A 23,042-nucleotide genomic window follows, 5' to 3' on the forward strand; every position below is an offset into this window, starting at 1 on the left:
TTCTTTTACTTTGAAAAAAAAATGTTTCTTTCTTTCTTTCTTTAGTGTGTGTGTACATGCATGTCCCCAAATGCACACACTCCACAATGCACATGTGGTCAGAGTTCAGCTTTCAGGATTTGCTTCTCTTCTTCCATGTGGGCTCTCGGGCTGCCATGTTTGACATGTGTTTACCCTCTGAGCCGTCTTACCAGCCCTCACAGGTTACGTTCTAAAGGGACAGAGTGAAAAGAAAGCAGAACTCAGCGTGTGACTTTGAATGTGGCTGTGATTTCAGTCTGGAGATGGTGCTGCTTGCAAATGATGCCACTAATGGATGCCTTTATCAATAAGGTGAGGGTGGGGTTATTCTAACTCCACCCCCGCCCCACATGCTGCCTCACTGACCCTGAGCTTTTCAATATAATCCATCAGTACTGAGAGACATGCCCCGGAGATGGCGAGAATCCTCCGCCATGGCACACAAATTGATCTTGACATTTAATTTTTCTTTTTAAGTCTGTGTGGGGAATTTTTGGAAGCAGAGCTGCACTGAGCAAGGTTATTGAGTAAAACTTATTATGGCATAACCTTTTCTTTGCCCTTTTCTCTTCAGCCCTCCAGGACCACCCAGGTGCTTGAGGGCTCTCCCCCTTGCAGGTATAATAGCCTGCTTATACGGAGGATTAATTATCATAGCTTTCTTCAGACAGATTTAAGTCCAGGTTTTTCTCTGAGGCTACAAGTTTGTGCCTTTACTCTGTCTTACGCGTTATTAAAGAGGAAGAAATAGATGTGGCATGTATTGGGTAGCCCAAATATTCATCGGGATAAATTTTTCTTTTGTTCTTGTGGAGGAAAAAGGAACCCAACCCATTTAATTCAAAAGGCAAAAGCCATGTCTAGACTCCACTAGAGGGATGGGCTCTTTCATTTGCTCGCTCCAAGTAAACAGTAACTACTTTTCAAGAAGGCACAGAGAGCAGAGGAAGTCAGAGGAAGAAACGCAGCATGAAATTAAAAGTAAAACTTCAGTGCACCTTTGCCTGCCTGTACAATAGAGAGCTGGGAGGTTTGGCAAGCAGGAGTGAAGGTGGGCGGCATCTCATCCCCCACCCCTTACAGCTTCAGCTGGCACCAAGGAGTGCCAGGTCCTCTGGGAGAAGCACTGGAAAACGCCAGCTAGGGTTAGGAGGGGCAATTCTTTCCAGTTCTCACTTCCAGAGACCCTATCAAGGTGTTTTGTCATACCTTAAAACACAAATTAGGAGCCACAAATTATTCTCAAACTATGCTTCCTTCACATTTATTATGTTGACCTTCTTGCTGATAAATGTTTTAAAAAGCAAAATGGGAAATGATCCATTGGACGCACCAGCCCATTCGTAAGGTGCCTCTTCGTACGTGGTTTCAGTTGTCTCATTTGGTCAAGAGAGTGTAAGTCATTTCTCTAGCTAGTTCCATTTAATGTATAAGAAACACTACCGATTCCCTTGGAAACCTGTGACCCACTGTCTCTCCGCCCTCCATCCACTGAGGAGAGACTTAGTCACCGCTTAGTGTTGCAATGGGTGTGGGTGTGACTCACAGAAAGAAGTAGAGGAGCCTTCACACAGAGCTCTGCAGATGCCTGGACACCTTGAGAGGATCAGCTTGCTCTGGGCGGCACTTCCTTCTCCTGGGCACAGCAGGAAGGCGGTAATCAGCTGAGCAAGTCGCCAGCAGCTTCTGCACCCCCAGCCATCTTCAGAGAGGTAACTGGTGATTGTTTAGTCATTTGTCCCTTCGCTTACCATCTCAACCTGAACTGTCTTTAATTTTCCATGCTCTTACAGAATGAATCGAGTTGTCTTTCAGCTGTGGTCAACTTTTTTTTTTTTTTTAATATAGTATGAAAATGATGGGAGCAGAGTCCATCTCATAAAGAAATGATCTCAGTGTGACCCAGGAGGCTGGCTGAAATTCTTCCAGGACTCAGGACTCTGAATAACCTGTAGCATCCTGTAGTCACAACTAAATCCTCTCTGTCCCTCTCCCTCTCTCCCTCCCTTCCTCCCTTCATCTCTCCAACCCTGTTTGACACCAACTGTGACTCTTGGGACTATTGAGAAATTGGAGAGTGCAGAGATCCAAATGTTGTGGGCATCTTAACAGAGATTCTCGGCAGTGGGAGCAAGGTATTGCCAGCTGCAGCCTGACATGTTTCTCCCCCTGCTTTCCCAATATCATCAGTTTCCACGAACACATGTAGACGAACACTAAACTGGAAGAGAAAAATATTGGGAATGAAGAAAGGATATTTCTAAGGTGTATGCACACTCTGATCCGTGGTTTCTGGGTTGTTGGGGGGGGGGGACAAAAGAAAACAAAGACAAAAACAAAAAACAAAAACAAAAAACAAAACCTCCTGCTCAGATAGTCACTCCACATTTTATGATAAAGTGACTTGGTATTCAAATGCCCCCATGAACATTTGATTTTTGGCAGGTGGGGGCAATAACTCTGTAAAGCCCCATGACACTCTCAGCCCAAAGCTAGGGGTTAGGCTTTATTTATCTTAGCGTCACTTGGCACATATTAGATGCTCTGAAACTTCCTTGGCCAGACAAAGCTCGACCTGAGAATGAAAGGCTCTTTTCTTGTCTTTGCTCTGCATCCTTTCACGTTTGAAAATGGTGCCCACTTTTTAAAATCAATCTCAGTGTTTAAATACCAGGAAAATTTGTTGCGTCATTCAGTTCAAGAGGCGAGACCCTACACATAAATGTCACTTTCTCAAGGGGCAGCATTTTAAAACACTAACATTTTCACCTGGAGTAAAGCTAACTGTGGCTGAAAGAAGCACCTTGCTGCACTGATACCCACATCCACTTTATTCTGAACTTTCTTTGAAGCTGTGTGACCAGGAATTATAATAACATACAGCATACAATCCCTTCCAGCTGGCAGTTACTATTTTGTGGCCGTAACTGAAGAAACTGTAGATTTAATGGTGATTTGCGGTGTGCTTTTACTGTCGGGAAGCACACAGCCAAAACAAGACACGTAAGGGGACCTAGGGTGGTCCATATTCATTAGCCAAGATGCTTAGTAAATTGCTTTAATTTAAGAACGTTTTCCTGAGACTTGAGTGGGTTTGTACACCTGGGGAGGCAGGACAGCTCTGGAAAGCCACAGAGGAAGCATACATGCCCTTAAGCATACATGCCCTTCTCCCACCACACACCAGGTGTGGAGCTGCGCCCTCCCGCAGGGATTACGGTGAAATGTAACTAAGGAAGCTCGGCTTCCTCCTGTTATGGGAGGAAACCCGCCATTCCAGGATGCCGACCACCATCTCATCCCGGCTGTGTTGTCATCGTGCTCAGTGATATGGTTTTCACCAGATTCTCAACAGGAGGGGTCATTGGCTCCATTTCTTAATTCATTTCAGTTTTTTCAGGTACCTGACTTGTATCTTCTTCTTCAAGTGAGTACACTTCCTTACGTGTGTGGGCTCATTTGTATCATCATCAGGCTCTGGCGAAAAGCAGAACAGATGTATCTGAAAGGCAATCTTAGGTTTAAAAAAGGAAGAATTTTTACTTCAGTAAAAAGGCACAAAATAAAAATGAGCTCTGAGTAAAATGACTCATAGATGCAATATCTAAATATAAGAAGCACACGTGATCCATGGTAGTCATTAATTAAGAACACTTGCATAAGAAAACTCACAAAATATTTCAGGCAGTCATCACCAAATGCTTTCTATTTGATGCATCTTGGCACAGCCACTCGGTTGTTGATCCAGAGACTGCAACAATTGAAGGTAAACAAAGATTTAATAAACTCCCAGTGTTGTCTGAAAGAAAGTCTTCCCTGGAATTATGTGGACATGGAAGGAGCTGGCCTGGGAGGAAGCGTCTAGAAAGAGCTTTACTGTCTAACGAGGACTTATACCGTTAGCGTCTATTTTTGTCCTGTCGCCCAGTTCCTACCGGTAGGAAGGCAACTGATGGAAGGGAAGTCCAAGGAGTCTATTTTCAGTTTCTTACTAAGAAACCCAGGAAAAGAAGCCAGAAAGCAGAAGTGGGGCTGCTGTGGAGAACGGAGTTTTCTGACAGCTGCTGTCACGTGGTCCCGACGTTAACACTCGACGTGAAGAGGATAGTCAGTCTCCTCTCATGGCTCCTTCTGAATCTGTTGTACGACAGCAAATTTCTGATAAGACGTTTCATTCCTCCTAGCGACTGACAACATGTTCATTTCCCCACAGCTCTTCACTCTCCTCTTACACAATGTAAGGTTCCAAGGGGAAAGTCAGTTCAAGAGGTCTTTTAGCAAACGTTCTAATTAGTAATATTCAACCCAACTCCCAAGATATCATGATAATTAAATGAGATATATATTATGAGGTTTATAAGATATGACCCTGAACTTTGTTTTTGTTTTTGTTTTTTCAAGACAGGGTTTCTCTATGTAGTTTTGGTGCCTGTCTTAGATCTTGCTCTGTAGACCAGGCTGGCCTCAAACTCACAGAGATCCACCTGGCTCTGCCTCCCAAAGTGTTGAGATCAAAGACGTGTGCCACCACCACCCGGCTGACCCTGAACTTTTTCATTATCTAAATTGGAAGTGGGGACATTGCATGATTGTCCATGTCATTCTCTTCCTTTGTCCTAAAGTTCAGTGATCTCAGAGATCAATCCAAGTATGATTCAGAGCCCAGAAGCCAGAGTGGATCCCTTCCTTCTCTCCCTTCGGTTCTTCCTATTGCTCTTCTGCTTAAGGCCACGCATCACACACAGCACAGAGGTGGTAAAGAAGTGGGCACACAGCCTAGGTGCCAGAGCCCAGTGGGAATGAATACAGCCCAGGTGGGATCAGAGGGGTCTGTCCCAGAGTCACCTCAGCACCATAGCTTGTACCTTGAACCAATTAGCCTGCATTTCTGAATTCAGCTCTTCTCTATAGATTTATTTATTTATTTGGGGGTTTTGAGGAAGGCTCTCACTATGTCACCTAGACTGGTCTCTCCCTCCTATCTTTGCCCTCTGAGTGCTGAGATAACAGACATGAGTTATGACACCCAGCACAAAAGGAAATAATTTTATCATGAAGTTTAAGATAAATATTTGTAGGTTCAGGCAACAGCCTAGAACAGGGTTTCTTAAACTTTTTCCAATTTTTGCCCCTTTGCAAGAAATATAGATCTATATAGTCCCAGATATATCGATCTGTAAAATGGGCGTGCAAAGCAAACACATATTGACAAACCAAAAAGAAAATTATTCTGAAGCAATTCTCTTAGGTACACGTAATTTTACCAATTACTGAAGATGAAAACAAATTTGCATACTGATGGTAGATGTGCTTGGTTCTCTAAATATTTGATACTACAGGACACAGCAACTTCAACACTTTTCAGAGTTGACTGACATTTTGATTTTTGATTGTGAATACTGAGAATGTCATTTGACATAAATATGTAGTGCAAAACAGCAGAAACTTATTTAAGGCCGTTTCAGAATTGCTGAAAGTTTTGTCCTAATCCCAAGCCCAAATTCATTTAATGATTTTTTTTTTTTTAATGAAACTCAAGTCAGCAGCTCAAACAGTAGTTTTTTTAAAAGGACTTGCTTATTTTATTTTTGTGTGTATTAGTGTTTTCCCTGAATGTATACATGAATACCTGGTACTTTTGGCAGCCAGAAGAAGGTGCCAGATCATCTGGAAATTGAATGCCACTATATGGGTGCTGGGAGCCAAACTCATGTCCTCTACAAGAGCAGCTAGTGCTCTTATCCACTGAGCCATGTCGCCATCCCTTCAAATAGTAATTTTTAAAGTCAAATGGTCTACCACAGTACAATCCAAAGGCATACCAATGTGATATTTACATGAGGAAGAATGACCATAAGAAAATATTAAGCCCATACTTTCTGTGATTTAACTATTACATTCCAAAGAGCAGAAAAATCTCGTACATATACTAAAAATTCTGCACATCTTCACATCCAACAGTCTGAAATCTGAGCCCGGGTTTTTAAGACAGCATTGGCTGGTATTGCACGCACAAGGCAAAGTGTGGGTGCTGAGTTCAGAATCGCAGCTGCAGTGAAGTCATTCCATGGAACAGGGACAAGTGTGGGTGGCCCCAACAACCTTGGATCCACTATGGTTTTGAAATAATTTTTAGTCATTGCCAATTCAAAACCCTTTTATTATTGTCAAGGTTTTCTTTTTAAATCCCACATTTAGTTACACGACCCTATATTGGGTCTTTATCCATGGGTTAAAACACTGTGGCATTCAGTCAGCCACAACCATCACTCATACTTGTACCTGACTTTATTAAGCAGAAATCTGAGGACCATGGATTTCCGAGGAGCACTTGCCAAACTCTAGAGGGTCAGTTTTCTACCCAGCACAAGCTGTCATGGCCCCAACTCAAAGGCTCAGTCAGAATCCAGGTCTTAGAAATGTTGTGAGTGCTAATATGGTCATTTCTAAATCTACAAATGGTATTATGCATAATTTGGTCTTTTGGATGCCTTCTATCTTCAGAGTAAGAGAAGCAGATATTTTTTAAATTGCAAAAATTGCCAAAGCAGGATATGAGTAATTTTATAAGGAACGAAACCTCTCCGTTAAAGTCATTAAAAAAATATAAATACTCATCGAGGAGACATCACCAAGAAAGGGATGACTGGATTTCCAGATAAGTGGTCCTGTATACAGTGACACTCTGGACTTTCAGAAAAGAACCTCTGTGCCAGCAGTTTTCAAGTGTGAGCAATTTTGTCTCCTAAGGGACATTTAACAATGTCCCTTAACACTTCTTTATCAGAAGTGTTTCTGACACTTAGTGGGTAGAAGCCAAGGATTCCGCTAAGCATGCTGTAATCCACTAGCCAGACCTCACATTGTTAATTATGGAGTCCAAAAATATCAAAAGGACTGCAATTGGAAAGCTTGTGCTTGCATACGAGCAACAGACAGAGCAGTCCTTTCAGGCAGGGAAGGTGGCTGGTTCCTCCCATGTAACAAGCATTAAACTACGTTAATTCACCCGTTACTCTCTGACAAAAATGTCCTGTAACTGTTCTACCACTGGAAAAAGCCCAGAGAAGATGAGTAAATTGCTCCGAGTTCTCTGGGGTCTGAACTCCTGAACACTGCTCTAATGCTGGAGGCCAAGGGTCTGCACTCCTAGTAAACAGTTTGTTGTGAGATAAATGGAAAGATACAGCAGATAAGCACCTGAAGCACCTGAGGTCAGTGCCCCCCTGCTAAATCGCTGGCATCGGGGAGCTGCAGAGGAATGGCCAGAGTTCGTAGGGAGTGGTCGAGGCAGTCCTGTTAGCTGTGGTTACTTATTTACTTCTCAGGTGAGCTGACTGACGGACTGTCAATCCCTTGCTCTACACAGGTCATGTCCCTCAAAGCCCTGACCTGGGACTGTTGTTCACAGATGGTTTCTTGGCCAAAGCACTACAAGGGGTCAAAGATAACATGTTGGTTTGTTACTGACCTAGTCCAATGACCTAGAAGAACGCAAAATGCCGAGACTAATTGGTAAAGAAAAAACTAATGCTTTTAGATAATAATAAGGACAGGTTTCACAAATCAGTGATCCTCAAGCAGGGTTAGAAGTCCCTGGGATTCAAGCTACTGGCTGTGACACCAAGCTCTGTGATGTCCATCAGTCCAGAGGGCCGCACCATGACAATGCATTTTCAGAGGGTGCATCCTTAATGACTAAAAAGTTCCCTCTCTGTTTCTTGTCACCAAGGAAAACTCTGTTTGTGCAGGGAGGAGGTCAAGTGGGAAGTGGAGAAGATGAAGCGGAGCTACTTAGGTTTGAGTTTTTCAGCGATTGTAAAAACAGGCTTTCCAAAGGATGGAAGGCAGGCGACCCAGGTCACTTCAAAATCCGGGCAGTTTGTTTTGTACCTAGAACCCAGCGCAGTTCAAGGAAGTCTTCACGGGAGAGGGAGGGGCTTCACTCATATGGGGAGAGTGACTCCAGGGCCCCCTCATACATGGGCATCCCATTCTAGATTCTCAGGTCTCTTGTAGAAAATGTCGTGGTGTTTTTGTGTGACCTGGCATCTTTCTGCACGCTTTAAATCACCTCTAGACCGTTTGTAACACCTAGTGTGAATGCTGTGTAAATAGTTACACTGTTGTTCCGCGGGAGAGAACAACAGAAAAGTCGGTGTGTTCAACTGAGTTTCTGTTTCTAAAACTACTCAGATCTGCAGCTGGTTGAATCCATGGGTGTAATTTCACACTTACAAAAAGGTTAAAAGAATGGTACAATTCAGAGTTTCTAAACTTCAGCGTTTTACCACGTTTTTACTCTCACTTTTTATATATACGTACAAGTTTTTGTTTATATTATATACAATAACTTTGTATTTGTTTTATTGGATTTTTATTTGTTTGGTTTGTTTTGCTTTTGAGACAAGGTCTTACTATGTAGCTCTGGCTGGCTTGGACCTCACTATGTAGATCAAGCTGGCCTTGAACTCACACAGAACTGCCTGTGTCTACCTCCTGAGTGCTGAGATTAAAGACCTGTGCCCCCAGACCCAGCCTGAACTTTTTGAAAGCAAATTGAAGACAAAACGCACCTTAATCTTTGAATAGTTCTATATAAATTATCGAAAAAGCAGGACATTTTTCCACAATATGATTTTCAAAGTAAAATTGATCAAGGTTACAGATGTTTTTCAAGTTTCATTAGTTAACATAGTGATGTTATTTCTGAGAAAGGGAAAAATGTTTACCAGCCTGCCATTACGTGTTGCATTTTACTATCTCGTTAACTTGGCATCCTTGGTCCTTTTTTCCTTCATGACTGGTGTTCTGAAGAGCACAGGACACACCCTCTGCAGAGCGGGAAGTTGGTTGTCTGTGCAAGATTAGCTGGGATTTGTGAGGAGAGCCCTGCTTATTGGTTTGCTCCCTGACTAAGAATACCAACTGATATCACTTCGTTCAAGTGATCTCTTAGATTTCTTCACTGTGAAATCACCATTGTCCTCTTTCCACTTAGTAATTATCTTTGGGGGACATCCCTTGAGAGTCCGTACTGTCCTTCTAACATCCATTGATAACTCTTGCCTGAAACAATTGTTACTGTGTCAGCAGCTAATACTGATTTTCTAACTGCATTCCTCCTTTGACACTTATCAGTTGGCATGACTTCCTTTTCCTTATATAGTTACCTATTGATACTCATTAAAATGACTAAGTTCATATCATAGTCAATGACTTAGGATCCATTATGATCATTATTTGCATTGATGTTCAATTGTGTCATAGTTAGCGGGTAAAGAGCCTTCCAATTGGTTCTTAAAGTGTTTTTGATATGTGTCCAACATTCTTTGAGCCCTTTCTTTCTTTGTAGCAAAAGATATTCCGGGATCATTTATACTTCCCCAGACTAATTTAATCCTCATATTGGCTTCTCCAAAGATTACACTGTTGAGAAAATGGGCTCCGGGGCCTTGGTCCATTCATTGTTCTTAGGTATTCCTTATGCTTTACCAGGTAGATCTAGGTAGATCGTTGTCCATTTATTTATATAGCTATGTACACATATTCAAGACCATCGGTTGATGCTGGGTCTTCTTTCTAGTTCAACTCCACAGGGCCCATGCCATCATCCCCTCCCTTTCCATCTTTGCAGCTCCTCTCTTTCAGGGTGTAAAATCTGACATCTATCAGCCATATGTAGTTACTCATTTCCTCAGTCAAGTAATGTGAAGTTTGAGGATTGTCTGTTGTCTAGTTATGGTGAAGACATGGATTTCATGTGAAGTTCAAAGACTGTCTGTTGTCTAGTTATGGTGAAGGCATGGATTTCATGTGAAGTTCGAGGATTGTCTGTTGTCTAGTTATGGTGAAGGCATGAATTTCATGTGATTTTACTTGTTCTTGTTGAAACACATGTATTTGTGGTGAAGATACTCTAGAAAATTTTGATTTACATGACTATAAGTATAAATACTTTTCAATACATGAATTAAAATACATAGACTTTTAAAGGAAGCCTGCTATGCTGAGATACACCAAAGATATTTAAAACATATTTCATTAACACATAATAGTACCATGGAAGCAAGAACAATAATCATGTCTTTAATCCCCCTCATTCCAGAGGCAGAGGCAGGCAGATCTCTGTGAGTTCAAGGCCAGCCTGGTCTATGTAGCAAGTTTCAGCAGCCAGGGCTACGTAACGGACCCTGTCTCAACAACAACAACAAAATGGGGACATACACCACATTTTATGATAAGTAACACAACAATGCTGTGGCTGAGGCCAGGTGTGGTGGTGCATGTCTTTAATCTCAGCATTGGTGGGGGCCAGAGAGGTAGAGGCAGGCAGATTCAAGGCCAGCCTGGTCTATCAAGCTAGTTCCAACAGCCAGGGCTAAACAGAGAAACCCATCTTGGAAAACAAAAACAAAACAAACAAACAAACAAAAAACTGTGGCTGTAATAGATGACAAAGTCTCAGGTACTACAAAAACTGCTGAAATGTGTTGCTGGTTTCACAACTGAAAGATGTGTTAAGTTTCTGTAACAAATTAGAAAAAAAAAATACAGAGATTCCCTTCCCTGTCTGAGTGGATCCTGCCTTGAATTCTAAGCACGGACTATCTCCAAGTTCTCTAGGAACCCCCAGGGGCCTTCACTGAGGTCCAAATCCTCCATCCATCCTAATTCAAGCCTCTTGTGTCTAGTCACTCACATTATCATAGGAACAGAATCCACCTTCACGGCCTCCAAGACTCCTGGTCCCCCCTGGGAACCCACCAGTCATTGTCTGTGAACAGAGGAGGGTACGAGGGGAGATGATGAAAGGAACAGCTACTTCAGGTGTCAGGGGTTGTTTTGGTCCCAGGACTTTTAGCCTGACCTCTTAGCACCCCTGGCAAGGTGCCTGTGTTGACTATCAGCTCAGCTTGGACACTGCTCAGCCCCAGCAGTTCAGAGTTCCAAATGAGAGCGTGTAGCTCTCCAGTGCAGAGGCCTTGGCCAAGGTGGGTGACAATCTCACTATTCAGTTCTCTCGATTCTGCCCCCTGGCAGTTACAGCCTCTGTTGTGGGGACATTAAAATCCACAAATGTTTGGCTTCCTTCAAATAACTTCTCTGGAAATTTGATTTACAATGAAATTAGACATCTTAATACTCAATAGCTATCAAGGGCAGGCTTAAACAAAACACTATAATTAATTAGATTTACCAATATGAAATGTCATTAAAAATCTCTAAATGTGTCATTTTTGTGAGTGCTTTCTGCTTATCCTCATAATTATACTTTTTAAATTATTATGCATTTGAGGAGCAGAAACCTGGCTGCATGGACATTTGTATGCAACAAATCAATTCCTACACAAACAAGGTTTGGGGAAACTAACCAAATTATTAACTAATTTAGAAACCTGTTTTGAAATATCTAGAACTGTACCAAGAGTCAGCTACATCCCCATGCTTCTCATATTTTAATATTTCTCACTGGTTTAATATGTCAGTAGATTTTTTTATTTCTTTTTTTGTTTGTAAGTCTTTTAGGAAAAAAAATAAGAGATGGAAACGGCCCATGTTTCTCTTAAAAAGTAAAGAGGATATATTGAATTACTTTTTATCTTAAATATACTATTGCTTATACAGTGGTAGTAGTTAAATATGTGTATGTATTTGAAATCTTATTTATGCATTTGTTTATAGATGCACTTATTTAACAAAACATTGACTCAAATGTAATAACCACTACGTTAAAGAGGTGGGGGTGGGTAGAGAGAAAAAAAGAAAAGAAAAAATTACTTAGTATCCAAAAATAGGCATGGTTCTGGAGGCATCCACACAGGTCTGCCCTTCAGTCCGTGGCTGTTGGTTTTCTTCTGTGAAGTATTCCAGGCCTGTGTGATTCTGAGGGAGAAGGAACCCAGGACAGAGACACTGTTTGGGGCTGGGGAGATGGCTCAATGGTTAAGAGCGTGCTGTGCTCTTGCAGAGGGCCCAAGCTCTGTTTACAGCACCCGTATTAGGCTGCTGGCAACCACCTGTAACTCCAGCTTCAAGGGATCCCATTGTCTCTTCTGACCTCTGCAGGTACCTGCACTCCAATGTACATATCACACACACACACACACACACACACACACACACACACACACACACACAATTTTTAAAAAAATCAAAAAGGTAAATCTAAATGAAGAAAACAAAACACACACTCTGTAGACACAGCAGGGAACTTTCTAGACCTCTAGGCTACCGGCAAGGAAAGGGTTCTTTCCAAAGCTGATGTTCTCCCTGGCTCTCTTCCCTACACTGACTTAGGAGCTAACACAGTGTTCCTGCGTGGAGAGGGAGCTGGCCTCTTCTCCTGTTTCCCCTCGTCAGAAACTGGAAGGGCAGGGCCTCCATGACCTCAGACCTGAGGCAGCCAGAGAGCAGCAGCAGCAGCCTGCCCTCTGGCCCTTACTGACTTCCTCCTACCCGGTGGAGGACCACTCCACAGATGCCGATGCCCGAGGCAAGCATGGCGTGCTGAGGGAAAAAGTCATCGGTCCCTCAGGAAGGGTACAGGAAGTCCTTCTTCTGCTTGATACCAAGTACTAAGCTCCTCGCTAGTCACAGCAACATTTATATTCCAGTTGGCTCTCTTCTAGGTAGTTTGGTCAGTTTTACAGTATAAACTTCTTCATCTTATCCTGTTTACACACGCCTTTATTTTTCTTACAAGAGGTTAGTGTTGAAGACAGAATTTAAAGATTCGAGATACTAGGCATTCATTTCCACCCCACTCTTTAACTTACCGGGATCTCTCATTTCAGTCTCTCCTGAATAGAGTAGCAATACTCTCTGAACCAGATGGAAGGGGGACTCTAACTCATTTACTAAGAGAAAAATAGAAACTGCGTTGGGAATGTTTTCTCAGTGACAGCTGCGTTAATGCTCTCCTCTCCTGGATTCTGGAAACAACTGGGAGTCCAGCGGAACAAGAAGACTGAGCTGAGCACATTAGCACAGTGGTACTCAAGCTGTGGTTCGAGGCCCCTTTGGGGTGGATGACCCTTTCACGGGGGTCCCCTAAGACCATAGGAAAACACAGATATTTACATTATAATTCATAACAGTAGCAAAATGACAGTTATGAAGTAGCAATGGAAACAATTTTATGGTTGGGGATCACCACAGCGTGAGGAAGTGCATTAAAGGGTCGCAGCGTTAGGAAGGTGGAGGACCACTGCTCTAGGAGATGTTGATCCTGTTTTGCTCTCTAATTTCGCTAAATGATGAGATGTAAGAATTTACTGTGAGACTCTGTCTCTCAGACGGAAGAGTTCGTGCATGAGGTTAACGTCACTGCTCTATGCAGCTCTGGTGGCTCCTTCCACCCAGTGACCTGCGTCAGCTTTGCGTCTGCTCCATTTCTTCCCATCTGGATTTGCTGGATTCTGATTGGTTTTGGCATTACCTTAAAGAAGCAGTGTGTGATGTAAATGCCTTGTCTTTCCAACAAGCAACTGAATAATCGTCTTAATATCTGTCTACTCATATTCTCTTAAAGAGCTCATGTTCATCAACATGTGATTGTTCCAATTTGAATTTTCTCTCTGATTTTGAACATCCAGGACACCATCTTCTATTGTACATGAGAGAAGCGTCCCTGTCACATACAGGAAAAAGAAAATGGTGTTGCTGTTGTTTTGGGTGTTGGCCCTCTTCTTCCTCTGTGCTTTCCTGTGGAGTTATAAAGGACAGCTGAAGATAGCCAATATCACTGACAAGTACATTTTCATCACTGGCTGTGACACAGGCTTTGGAAACTTGGCAGCCAGAACTTTTGATAAGAAGGGGTTCCAGGTCATCGCTGCCTGCCTGACTGAGTCAGGAGCAGCTGCTTTGAAGGCCAAAACCTCAGAGAGACTTCACACAGTGCTTCTGGATGTCACCGACCCAGAGAATGTCAAGAGGACTGCCCAGTGGGTGAAGAACCATGTAGGGGGAAAAGGTAAGAGAAAAAAGATGTGGGATAGGGAGGCTGGGGGATGGGGAAATAACTAAAGCAAAATAAAATGAGTTCATGGCTTAAATGGCTTTTCAAGACAATGTCTCCTAAGGCCCAGCAGCACATTTCTTAATCTCCACACAGAGCTTCTGAGGAATGCCAGTGTATGTGAGATGCGACCTAGATGGACTGCGTAGAGTCCCAGCAGGTGAACCTAGAACAGAAATGAATGCCCTAACTGTCCCTGACCTTCTCCAACAACATCACAGCAAAGGGAGCTGAGGTTCAAGTCTATAGGAGAATATGGAAACAGCATCCAGATCACCCTGTGGATTACTTGGGACCCACATCTCAAAAGATGCGTTCCAGAATTCATGCATCTTAGTGGTCAGTAGAACAGGACCCAGGGATGTGAGGATAGGTTCTTAAGGAGTCCATATAGTCCAATGCGCAGCAGACAGTTCCTCTGCTGTGGACTTTGTTAGAGAGCTGCACTTTCAACTGGGAGAGATTTGCCAACTTTGAATATTGAAATAGTCTCATAAGAAGAAGATATCAGGGTTCATGAAAGAGAAAAGCAAATGCATGAGCTTCAATAACATCTTTAGCTCTAAGCCTCCGAACCTTGAATGCAACGGCTCAGGAAAGCCTCCGGACAAATTTTGGTACCTGAATTCCAACACCTTTAGCAATACCAAGTATTTCCTATCAAGAAACAGCCAAATGGATGACTTATTTTTCTAGCAAAATTTCAGCATACATTAGGTTCCTATCACGTCTCTGTCCATACAGAATATTTTATAAATATACACTGGCTGCACCATCCTTGTAAGGCAGGAAAACAGACCAGTTTTCTCTACATCTGAGATGAGAAATCAGAAAGTCTGCCTCAGAAAACATTAAAAAAAATATGACACTTGGAGCCAGAAATAGAAGAGCAGTGAGACTGAATTCCAGTAACTAAACATGAACAATTTCAACTTAGTCTCTCACTCTGTCAGCTGCCAGTTTCCCAAAATGCAAAGCCATTTCAAAGCAGGAATGGCTACAAAGAGAAAATAGCGCCGTTGTGTAAAGAAAGAACCGTATTTTCATCAGCGAACACCCATAGAAATGACATCTTCCATGGTGGCTCCTTTTTTTCTCTGCTCCAGGTCTCTGGGGGCTGATCAATAATGCTGGTGTCCTCGGCGTGCTGGCACCCACTGACTGGCTGACCGTGAATGACTACAGAGAACCCATTGAAGTGAATCTGTTTGGACTCATCGACGTGACACTGAATATGCTGCCCCTGGTCAAAAAAGCTCGAGGGCGTGTTATCAATGTCTCCAGTATCGGAGGCCGGCTTGCATTCGGTGGAGGGGGCTACACTCCATCCAAATATGCAGTGGAAGGTTTCAATGACAGCTTAAGGTAAGGTGGATTAACTAATTTAGAATATGATGCTAACACATACTGGATACTTAGTATATATGAAGTATCCTTTTCACACTTTAAATATTTCTACTTGCCCAGGGTTACACAGCTGATAAGTGGTAGATCTGAGATTTGAACTCGAGTCTATGTTGACTCTTTTTGCTTTTTGTATTAGTGTATGATGCCCATAGTGGTGTGAATTTAGAGTCAACAGGTCAATTTGTCCAATAGAGAATCATCCAGGGTTGGTCACTCTATTGTTATTTCTGGAAGTTGTTAATGGGACAGCACCAGCTTATTTAAGCTTCTGGTAGAAAAACATCAGTTCTCAATGGCTCCGCAATACACTCTGCCTGGGTTCTGCAGCTGTATCCAGCAGGAGAGGCAGGAAGGGGATGTTTGATTCCTCTTACCTGGAACCAGAATTGGCGCTTTTTCAGTCAAGGTTCTGAAAAGAAATGACAGCACATTAAAATTGTAGTAAAAGAAGAGAGTTAGTTAAAGGACAATTTTCAAATGTGGGAGGTATGCAGAGAAATCTCAGAGGATAGAAATAAGGGCTAACACCAAAGGGCATTGCTATACAAGAACTAAGGGATGAAGAGACAGGGAAGTTTCTAGAACCTGGAGACACAGAGATTGACAGTTCTAGTTAAAAGATAAAATAACCAGTGTCAACACTACATGAGGAATTATTAATTCCACTCCTTGTACTTCCACTCCTGATTCGGATAGACTGTGTCCACCAGATGCTGGGATACACTTAATGTAGGTGAGCCTTCTAGGACATAGTGCCAGCAGAAAGGACTGGAGAAGTATGTGTAAGTTAAGTCGGTTGAGTCATAATGAGACAAGAAAGAGAAAAGACAAAATTGATATTGACTTGCCTTTAATTCCCCTATTTGCTTATTCAATTGGTACTTACTGAAGGCATATGTTAGAGTTTATACTCTATACCACAGATCTAGGAGTAGCTTAGTAATAAAGAGGATAGATGATCCCACTAAGGTCAATAGAGGTCCATAACTCCATTCTGCCACATGATCTAGATGCCAAGTCTGAGTCTCCTAAGAAATAAACACAATAAAATTCTTCCAAAACATAAATGTAAAGTTGAATAGCCTGGAGAACTTGCTAAATATGTATATATTGTTGGAGGTGGGTCTGGGATGAGAGTGGCGAGTTTTTCTACAGAGTTACCAGATGCTGTTGATGGCTCAGGGATCATCACACTTCAAGTAACAGTCATGGCAACGCTCTCTGTCTTGGCTGACCTTTCGCTCCATTCTACAAAAAGCAATATCTTCGTAACACGCTAGTTTTTAAAAAGATATTTTGACTGGAGTATTTGTAGAATCTGTTGTGTAGCTATACACTGTCCTAAAGTAATCAACAGGAAGGGTTTATGTCTTTATGGACCCATAGAACTGGTATTTGACATGGAAACATGCATGCAGCCTAGTCTGGTGCCTGTTCCAGAATGTCTACATATATAGAGAAGGACAGAGGGACAACAGTCAACAGAGGACTGGGACTCTGAATCTGTGTTTGCTGAGCAAGCATATTGGTTTCATGTTGACTTAGCAACATGTTGGCCTCGTAAGCTATGGCCTGTCTCCTGTCTCTGTGTCATTTTCATGAGTACAGAGGAAAAGGGTCTTCTCAAATACCTCCTTGGAACTGCCGTCTCCCAGATCCAACAGACATCGGTTGACAGTTGAGTAAAACATAATTAGATTGAAAAATAACCTTTAAGATTTTAAATGTAATATACCTTTCAAAATCTCTCAGGGTTGAGCTGATTTACATTGTCAGTAAAATATATTTCAAATTGTGTAATAGTTTTGTTGCTAAAAAGCACAATCTGGAAAGAATTGAATTACATTTTAAGATTACAACTAGAGCTTATTAAAGAAAAATACCTTGTGGTGAGGAATGGGGATATAGCTTAGTGGCAGAGCTTTCGCCTAGTGCCACAAGGTTCTGGGTTCAAGCCTCAGCATGAGTAAGATGTCTACAAAACAAGTAATTGCCTCTTTATACATTCCTGGAGGAAATAGACATTAAATTTAGGAAATGATTATTCATGAACCAGTCTGCAGTACATTGTTTGGTTGACAGGAAGGAGGTACCAACATCTCAAACCTGTGACTCAGTGACTATGTAGACTTGAGGCTGTCCGTAGTGATGGGAAGGGAAGCTTGCTCAGCAGCACAGGGATCAGGGTGGCATGCCAGGGATCACGATACTAGATCCTTCAGCATCCTCAGCCATGCTGCAATCCACATTCCAAAACCCAAGGCAAACGTGTCTGTCCAAGCCAGTCACTGGTCCATTTCCCCATTGGATACTGTGAGCATGGAGTAGAAATAGTCTTAACCTAAATGCTTACCAGTTTAATAAGAAGGATGTGGCTTACAGAGACAAACACTGGATTAGGGTGGTGTTATTCAGAGGATTGTCCCACCCACATCCTGTTCTGTCATTCAGCCTCACGTGACCACCTTGAACTCCAGTTTCTTCATCTTCCAAGTGACGGAAGTAAAACAAGATGTTTGCTGCCAACATAGTCATTCTGGGATTCTATGAAAAGATTTATGAGGAGCTAGTTAACAAGTAGTAAACACTCTCCAAATAAATCTGAATGAAACAAAAAGAAAATTAAAAAAGAAAAAAAGAAAGACTGAGGATGTGACTACAGAATGCTTGCCTACCATGAATGAAGCCGTAGATTAGACCACAGCTTAATAAAAACGTATTTTTTTAATTTAAAAAAATTATTTCATTGTTCTTCTCACAGGCGGGACATGAAAGCTTTCGGTGTGCATGTCTCATGCATTGAACCAGGACTGTTCAAAACAGAACTGGCAGACCCAATAAAGACAACCGAAAAAAAACTGGCCATTTGGAAACATCTGTCTCCAGACGTCAAACAACAATATGGAGAAGGCTACATCGAAAAAAGTGAGTCTGGGGGTAGATCTAGTGTCTTCTGGGATTCATTGTCCTAGTCATCATGAAGGAGTCACAAACATAATGATGGGGACCTTTCACAAGTCCAGCACCACCTCTCGATTTTCTGGGTACAATTGCATACTCAGAAACTAACAAATGCCAGGTTTTATGCTCATCATTTCTGAATTATGTCATTTATGCCTCAAAAGGCGTGTTGGAGTAGTGAATAGAGGCTTTGCAAGGTAAAATGTCCTTTCCAGCGTGATTCAGTGTCTCCTGGTCATGCCCGATATGAAGGCAGGCAGCCTGGCTCTCAGAGTCTTCATTTCTATACATATTTCATCTTATTACTAAACACAAACCATTCATTCGGCTTTGTCCAAGGATCTGTGGAGACAATGATGGACAATGATAGAGAAGAGTCAGACTATGATCCTTACTGTAGCTGACTACAAAGAGTAGCCAAGTAAAACCGTGAAACAATGAGACTATACAGGATCAATAAAACAGATCCTCTTTAGGGTAACCCAGGGAGTCAAAAGTGAAGCTGATGGGGCAGACTCTAATTGCCGAGGGAATACAGACCAGGAAAGGGACCCAGCTGATTGAGAAGCCTTAACAGGACAGGACAGGTTTGAATAAGGCTTTAGAATCCAGGAAAGAGTTATTCGGTTAGAGGAAGCTGTCAGGGGCAGGAACATATGGAAGGGGAAGCAGAAGAAGAGGTAAAATGAGTCAAAAGATTGAGTCAAGGGGAGAAATAATAATAAAGATTACACAATGATGATTAATACTGAGAACATTTACAAGGCACTTGTCATTGCTCTAAGCGCCTCACACACCCACTTTCATTTGTTTACAACCCCCAAGCTCTATGCAGTAGACGCTATTATCGCCTTCATTTTATAGAACTAGAGACCTAGAAATGACGTGCCTGAAACCGCACAGCTAGATAGATGTGAACCCAGCACAATCGTGCAGTGCATTCTTGGGCACTCTAACACAAAGGAACCAATGCAGTCAAGACTTCAGTCACAGTTCCTCTTAGAACCTTCCTCCCACCTCCAGTTTCCTGAACCAATAATGTTTGCTTGATAATCCTCTTGCCGTCAGTGGAACAAGGTCCTGCCTCCCTCCATGTCACAGCACCCCTCCAAAATATGACTCTGCCTCATCACTAGTCATGTAACACAGTGAACTATGACAAGGTTCAAGATCAGCAGTTGGAATGTAAACCCAAGACTCAAATCAGAAACACTACCGAAGTTTTGAAAATGATAGACATCTCCAACCACCACCTGAATCTAATGCACACACAAGAAAAAGCCTGCTGAAGATTTCAACTAAAATGACTAATTGACAAACTTGTCAAAGAATGTCTCTGTAAGCTTCAAGCCATCACCATTAGAAGCTGTATTTCTTACACTCTGACTCTAAAGGTTTTAGGTAGGTCAAAGGTAAAACATTGAACTTACCCCTGTTAGACTTAATACTTCAGAGACAAAGTCCTTCATTTAAAAGAGTTTTCTATATTAGATAATTATGATGATACTGGTAAGTACCTATGACTATATCACAAAATTCCATCCAAAAATTTTCCATTTGGGTACATAACAATTGTACACATTTATGAGGCATATCGTGATATGGATACAGATCGAGGTGGCTGTGACATTGACTTTCTGAAACATTTGTCATTTCTTCAGGTTGAAAACATTCTAAACTTTCTTTACTAAGAAATATAAAAGAGCACTGAGCCCAATTTTATATTGATTTGTCGTATTAAATATTTCCGAGTCAGAATTCAGAGGTGAGCCAGACTTACAGTCCCAATGCAGACCAGAAATTTAAAGTCACTTTTCCTTATTTCCCAGGCTGAACAACAATGTAAACTAGTCATTAACACTACGGTCTTTAAACAACTTGGGGCCACTCACTGAATACCACGGTCACTTATTAGGTTTTTTGAACAATTGGGGGCCTGAGATCTAACATGGTAGGTTTTCTCCCTGAGAAAACATGGCTCAGGTATGTTTGAAAGCACATGAATATCATATGGTAGTTCTACTTTGCAGTTGTTTTGTTGTGGTTTATTTTTGAGAAAGCCCATCCCATTTTCTATCATTGCTGTTTGAGTCTACATTCTCAGCAACTACTGGCACAGGATCTCCTTCCTCCACACCCTGGTCAATACATCTTATCTGTGGTCTCACTGACACTCCAATGGTCCAATACAATATTGTGCTGCGTACTGAATTTGAGTACTAGAGCAATTCATGCACTGTGAATAATACACTCACACACACCCCCACTGGCCCTGCTTATGGCCTCTTGAGAAATGTCTGTTTGGGTCCTTTTCATGTTTTAAAAATCAGATTGTTCATTTTTTTCCATTGAGTTGTTGGAGTTCCCTTTATATTTCTTTTTGGATATCAACCCTTTATCAATGTATGGTTTGAAAATAATTTTTCCCATTCCATGAGTTGTCTCTGTGTTCTTTTAACTGCTTCCTTTGGTGCAGAAGAGATGGTTAGTCTGATGCAGTCCTGGCCAGCCATCTTGGATTTTGTGGTCTGTGCTATAGGGATCATCTTCAAAACTTATTACTTAGTCCAATTTCAAAAAGCTTTTGCTCTGTGTTTTATAGTTTAAAGTTCTACTTTAAAGTCTTTGCTATGTTCTGAGTTGACTTTTGTAGTCAATAGGAGATAAGGTTCCAATTTCATTCCCTTGCCTGTGGATGGCTAGTTGTTACAACTCTTTTTGGTTTTTAGTTTGTTTGTTTGATTGTTTTTTTGTTTATTTGTTTTTATTGTTTTTTGTTTGTTCATTTTTTGTTTGATTGTTGTTTTTTGTTTTTTTTTTGGTTGGGTTTGTTTTTGTTTTTGTTTTTTGAGACAGAGTTTCACCGTGTAGCTTTGGTGCCTGATCTGGAACTCACTCTGTAGACCAGGCTGGCCTCGAACTCACAGAGATCCACCTGCCTCTGCCTCCCAAGTGCTGGGATTAAAAGCATGCACCACCACTGCCCAGCTACAACTTTTTTTTTATTGAAGAATCCAGGGCTTCGAATCATTCCCAATCTCTTGTGAACATATTTGCCTCGATGGGATCTTAGGTCGTGACTCAAACATTGCATTTGCCTGACAATTAGAAGACTTTTCACTTCTGATTCAGAACAAATTTGTAGAGATGTTCGGTGGTATGAATGCCCTCTCCATCCAAATATGCACAAATGTACACTCATGCACAAGAATGTGTACATAGTCCTATTTCCTGTAACACAGTACTCTCTAGAAAGGATTAGGAATCAAAATCGTGACTTCCTAGAGGAAGGCCCTCATGGACTCTGTATAGTATCCTTTCTGTCTTTAAAGAAACAGCCCTCAAGGTCCTCAGACCGGCAGCATTACTTGAAAACTTGTAGAAAACGCAAATGCTAAGACTGCGTGTCGTGCCTACTGGCGTGTCGTGCCTACTGGCTCAGGAATTCTGTGTGTAGAACCCAGAAGTCTGGATTTTAATAAGCCCTCTAGGAGATTCTACTACCCACTCAAGCTTGAGATGAGACCAACTAGCCTAAAGAAGACATTGCAGCATCCTTTTCTGGAGAATGGAAACTCATTCCAGTGAGCCTCAATTATAATGGCAAATTCAGACTAAAAGTCCCTGTCATGTGTCTTCCTGATTGCACCCTAGCCTCCCACTCTGCTTCTTCTTTTCTGCCCAAGAGTAAGCACACTTTTGGTCTTTTTTTTTTTAATAGGTCTACACAAACTGAAAAGAAATACGTCCTCTGTGAACTTGGACCTCTCTCTAGTGGTAGAGTGCATGGACCACGCTCTAACGAGCGTCTTCCCCAAGACTCGTTATACCGCTGGAAAAGATGCCAAGACCTTTTGGATACCTCTGTCTCACATGCCAGCCATTTTACAAGACTTTTTATTGCTGAAACAGAAAGTGGAGCTGGCAAATCCCAAAGCAGTGTGACTCAATGGATGGCAAACACCCGCCCCAGGCTCTGAGGTTGACTGATTTCAAAGACTTATCATTTCAATCTCAGTCTTTACCAGACCTAATGTGGACTCATTTAGACCATATTTCTGTTTATAAAAGAAGGAGTTCCAGAGTCCCTTGAGCCTTCTTTGAAAATAAGGACAGAGAAGACCTACCACACAAGCCAGTCTTGCCTGATACTGAAGCCTTGCCTGAACAGTAGGATGAAAGGGTAGCAGAAAGACTTCTCCCTCCAAACGGTGTGTGCTGCTGCCTGCCCCTTGCTGGTTCAGTAATCCAGAGTGTTAAGCACTGTGTTTTATCAAAATGTTAAGCAATAAGAAGTCTTTCATAAGTGTGCCTGGTGGCTCTGGTATCTCAGAAGAAGACTCAGGCTGGAACTCACTAGGTTTTGATAAGCTTTGATAGGAACAAGAAAGTGATAAAGCACACTGTCACACAGAGCACTGGGATGAACGAGAGGCCATGAGAAACAGAGGGAAGAAATAGAAGGACAGAAGGAAATGCAAGGCAGGGAGACTCCAACATGAGCTACATACTCCAAAGGGACAGACATAGAGGACGCACCGCCACTGCGGCTACTGTGAAGTCATCCCATCTGGTCTGTTTCAGTCAGCCACATCACGGCAGAAGTTCACCAGCTCTGTTGGCTACAGCC

The 23,042-nt window shown here is 42.1% G+C and overlaps 1 protein-coding gene across 1 annotated transcript; it reads left to right on the plus strand.

Annotated features, from left to right (window-relative positions):
• Positions 1-1,602: 1,602 nt before the first annotated feature.
• On the plus strand, positions 1,603-22,719 carry Dhrs9 (dehydrogenase/reductase 9). Its single transcript, XM_059260619.1, has 5 exons — positions 1,603-1,733; positions 13,620-13,999; positions 15,151-15,409; positions 18,213-18,376; positions 22,134-22,719. The coding sequence occupies exons 2-5, from the start codon at positions 13,678-13,680 to the stop codon at positions 22,355-22,357; spliced, it is 969 nt and encodes a 322-aa protein (XP_059116602.1). The 5' UTR covers positions 1,603-1,733; positions 13,620-13,677; the 3' UTR covers positions 22,358-22,719.
• Positions 22,720-23,042: the final 323 nt, after the last annotated feature.

This window comes from Peromyscus eremicus, chromosome 4, assembly GCF_949786415.1.
Source record: "Peromyscus eremicus chromosome 4, PerEre_H2_v1, whole genome shotgun sequence".
NCBI classification, from domain to species: Eukaryota; Metazoa; Chordata; class Mammalia; order Rodentia; family Cricetidae; genus Peromyscus; species Peromyscus eremicus.

Bases quoted from the DNA above. Each gene is read 5' to 3' on its own strand.
- Dhrs9 (XM_059260619.1), top strand. From the start codon at position 13,678: ATGGTGTTGCTGTTGTTTTGGGTGTTGGCCCTCTTCTTCCTCTGTGCT. The intron at 14,000-15,150 runs GTAAGAGAAAAA...TCTCTGCTCCAG, and splicing joins GAACCATGTAGGGGGAAAAG to GTCTCTGGGGGCTGATCAAT. The intron at 15,410-18,212 runs GTAAGGTGGATT...TTCTTCTCACAG, and splicing joins GGTTTCAATGACAGCTTAAG to GCGGGACATGAAAGCTTTCG.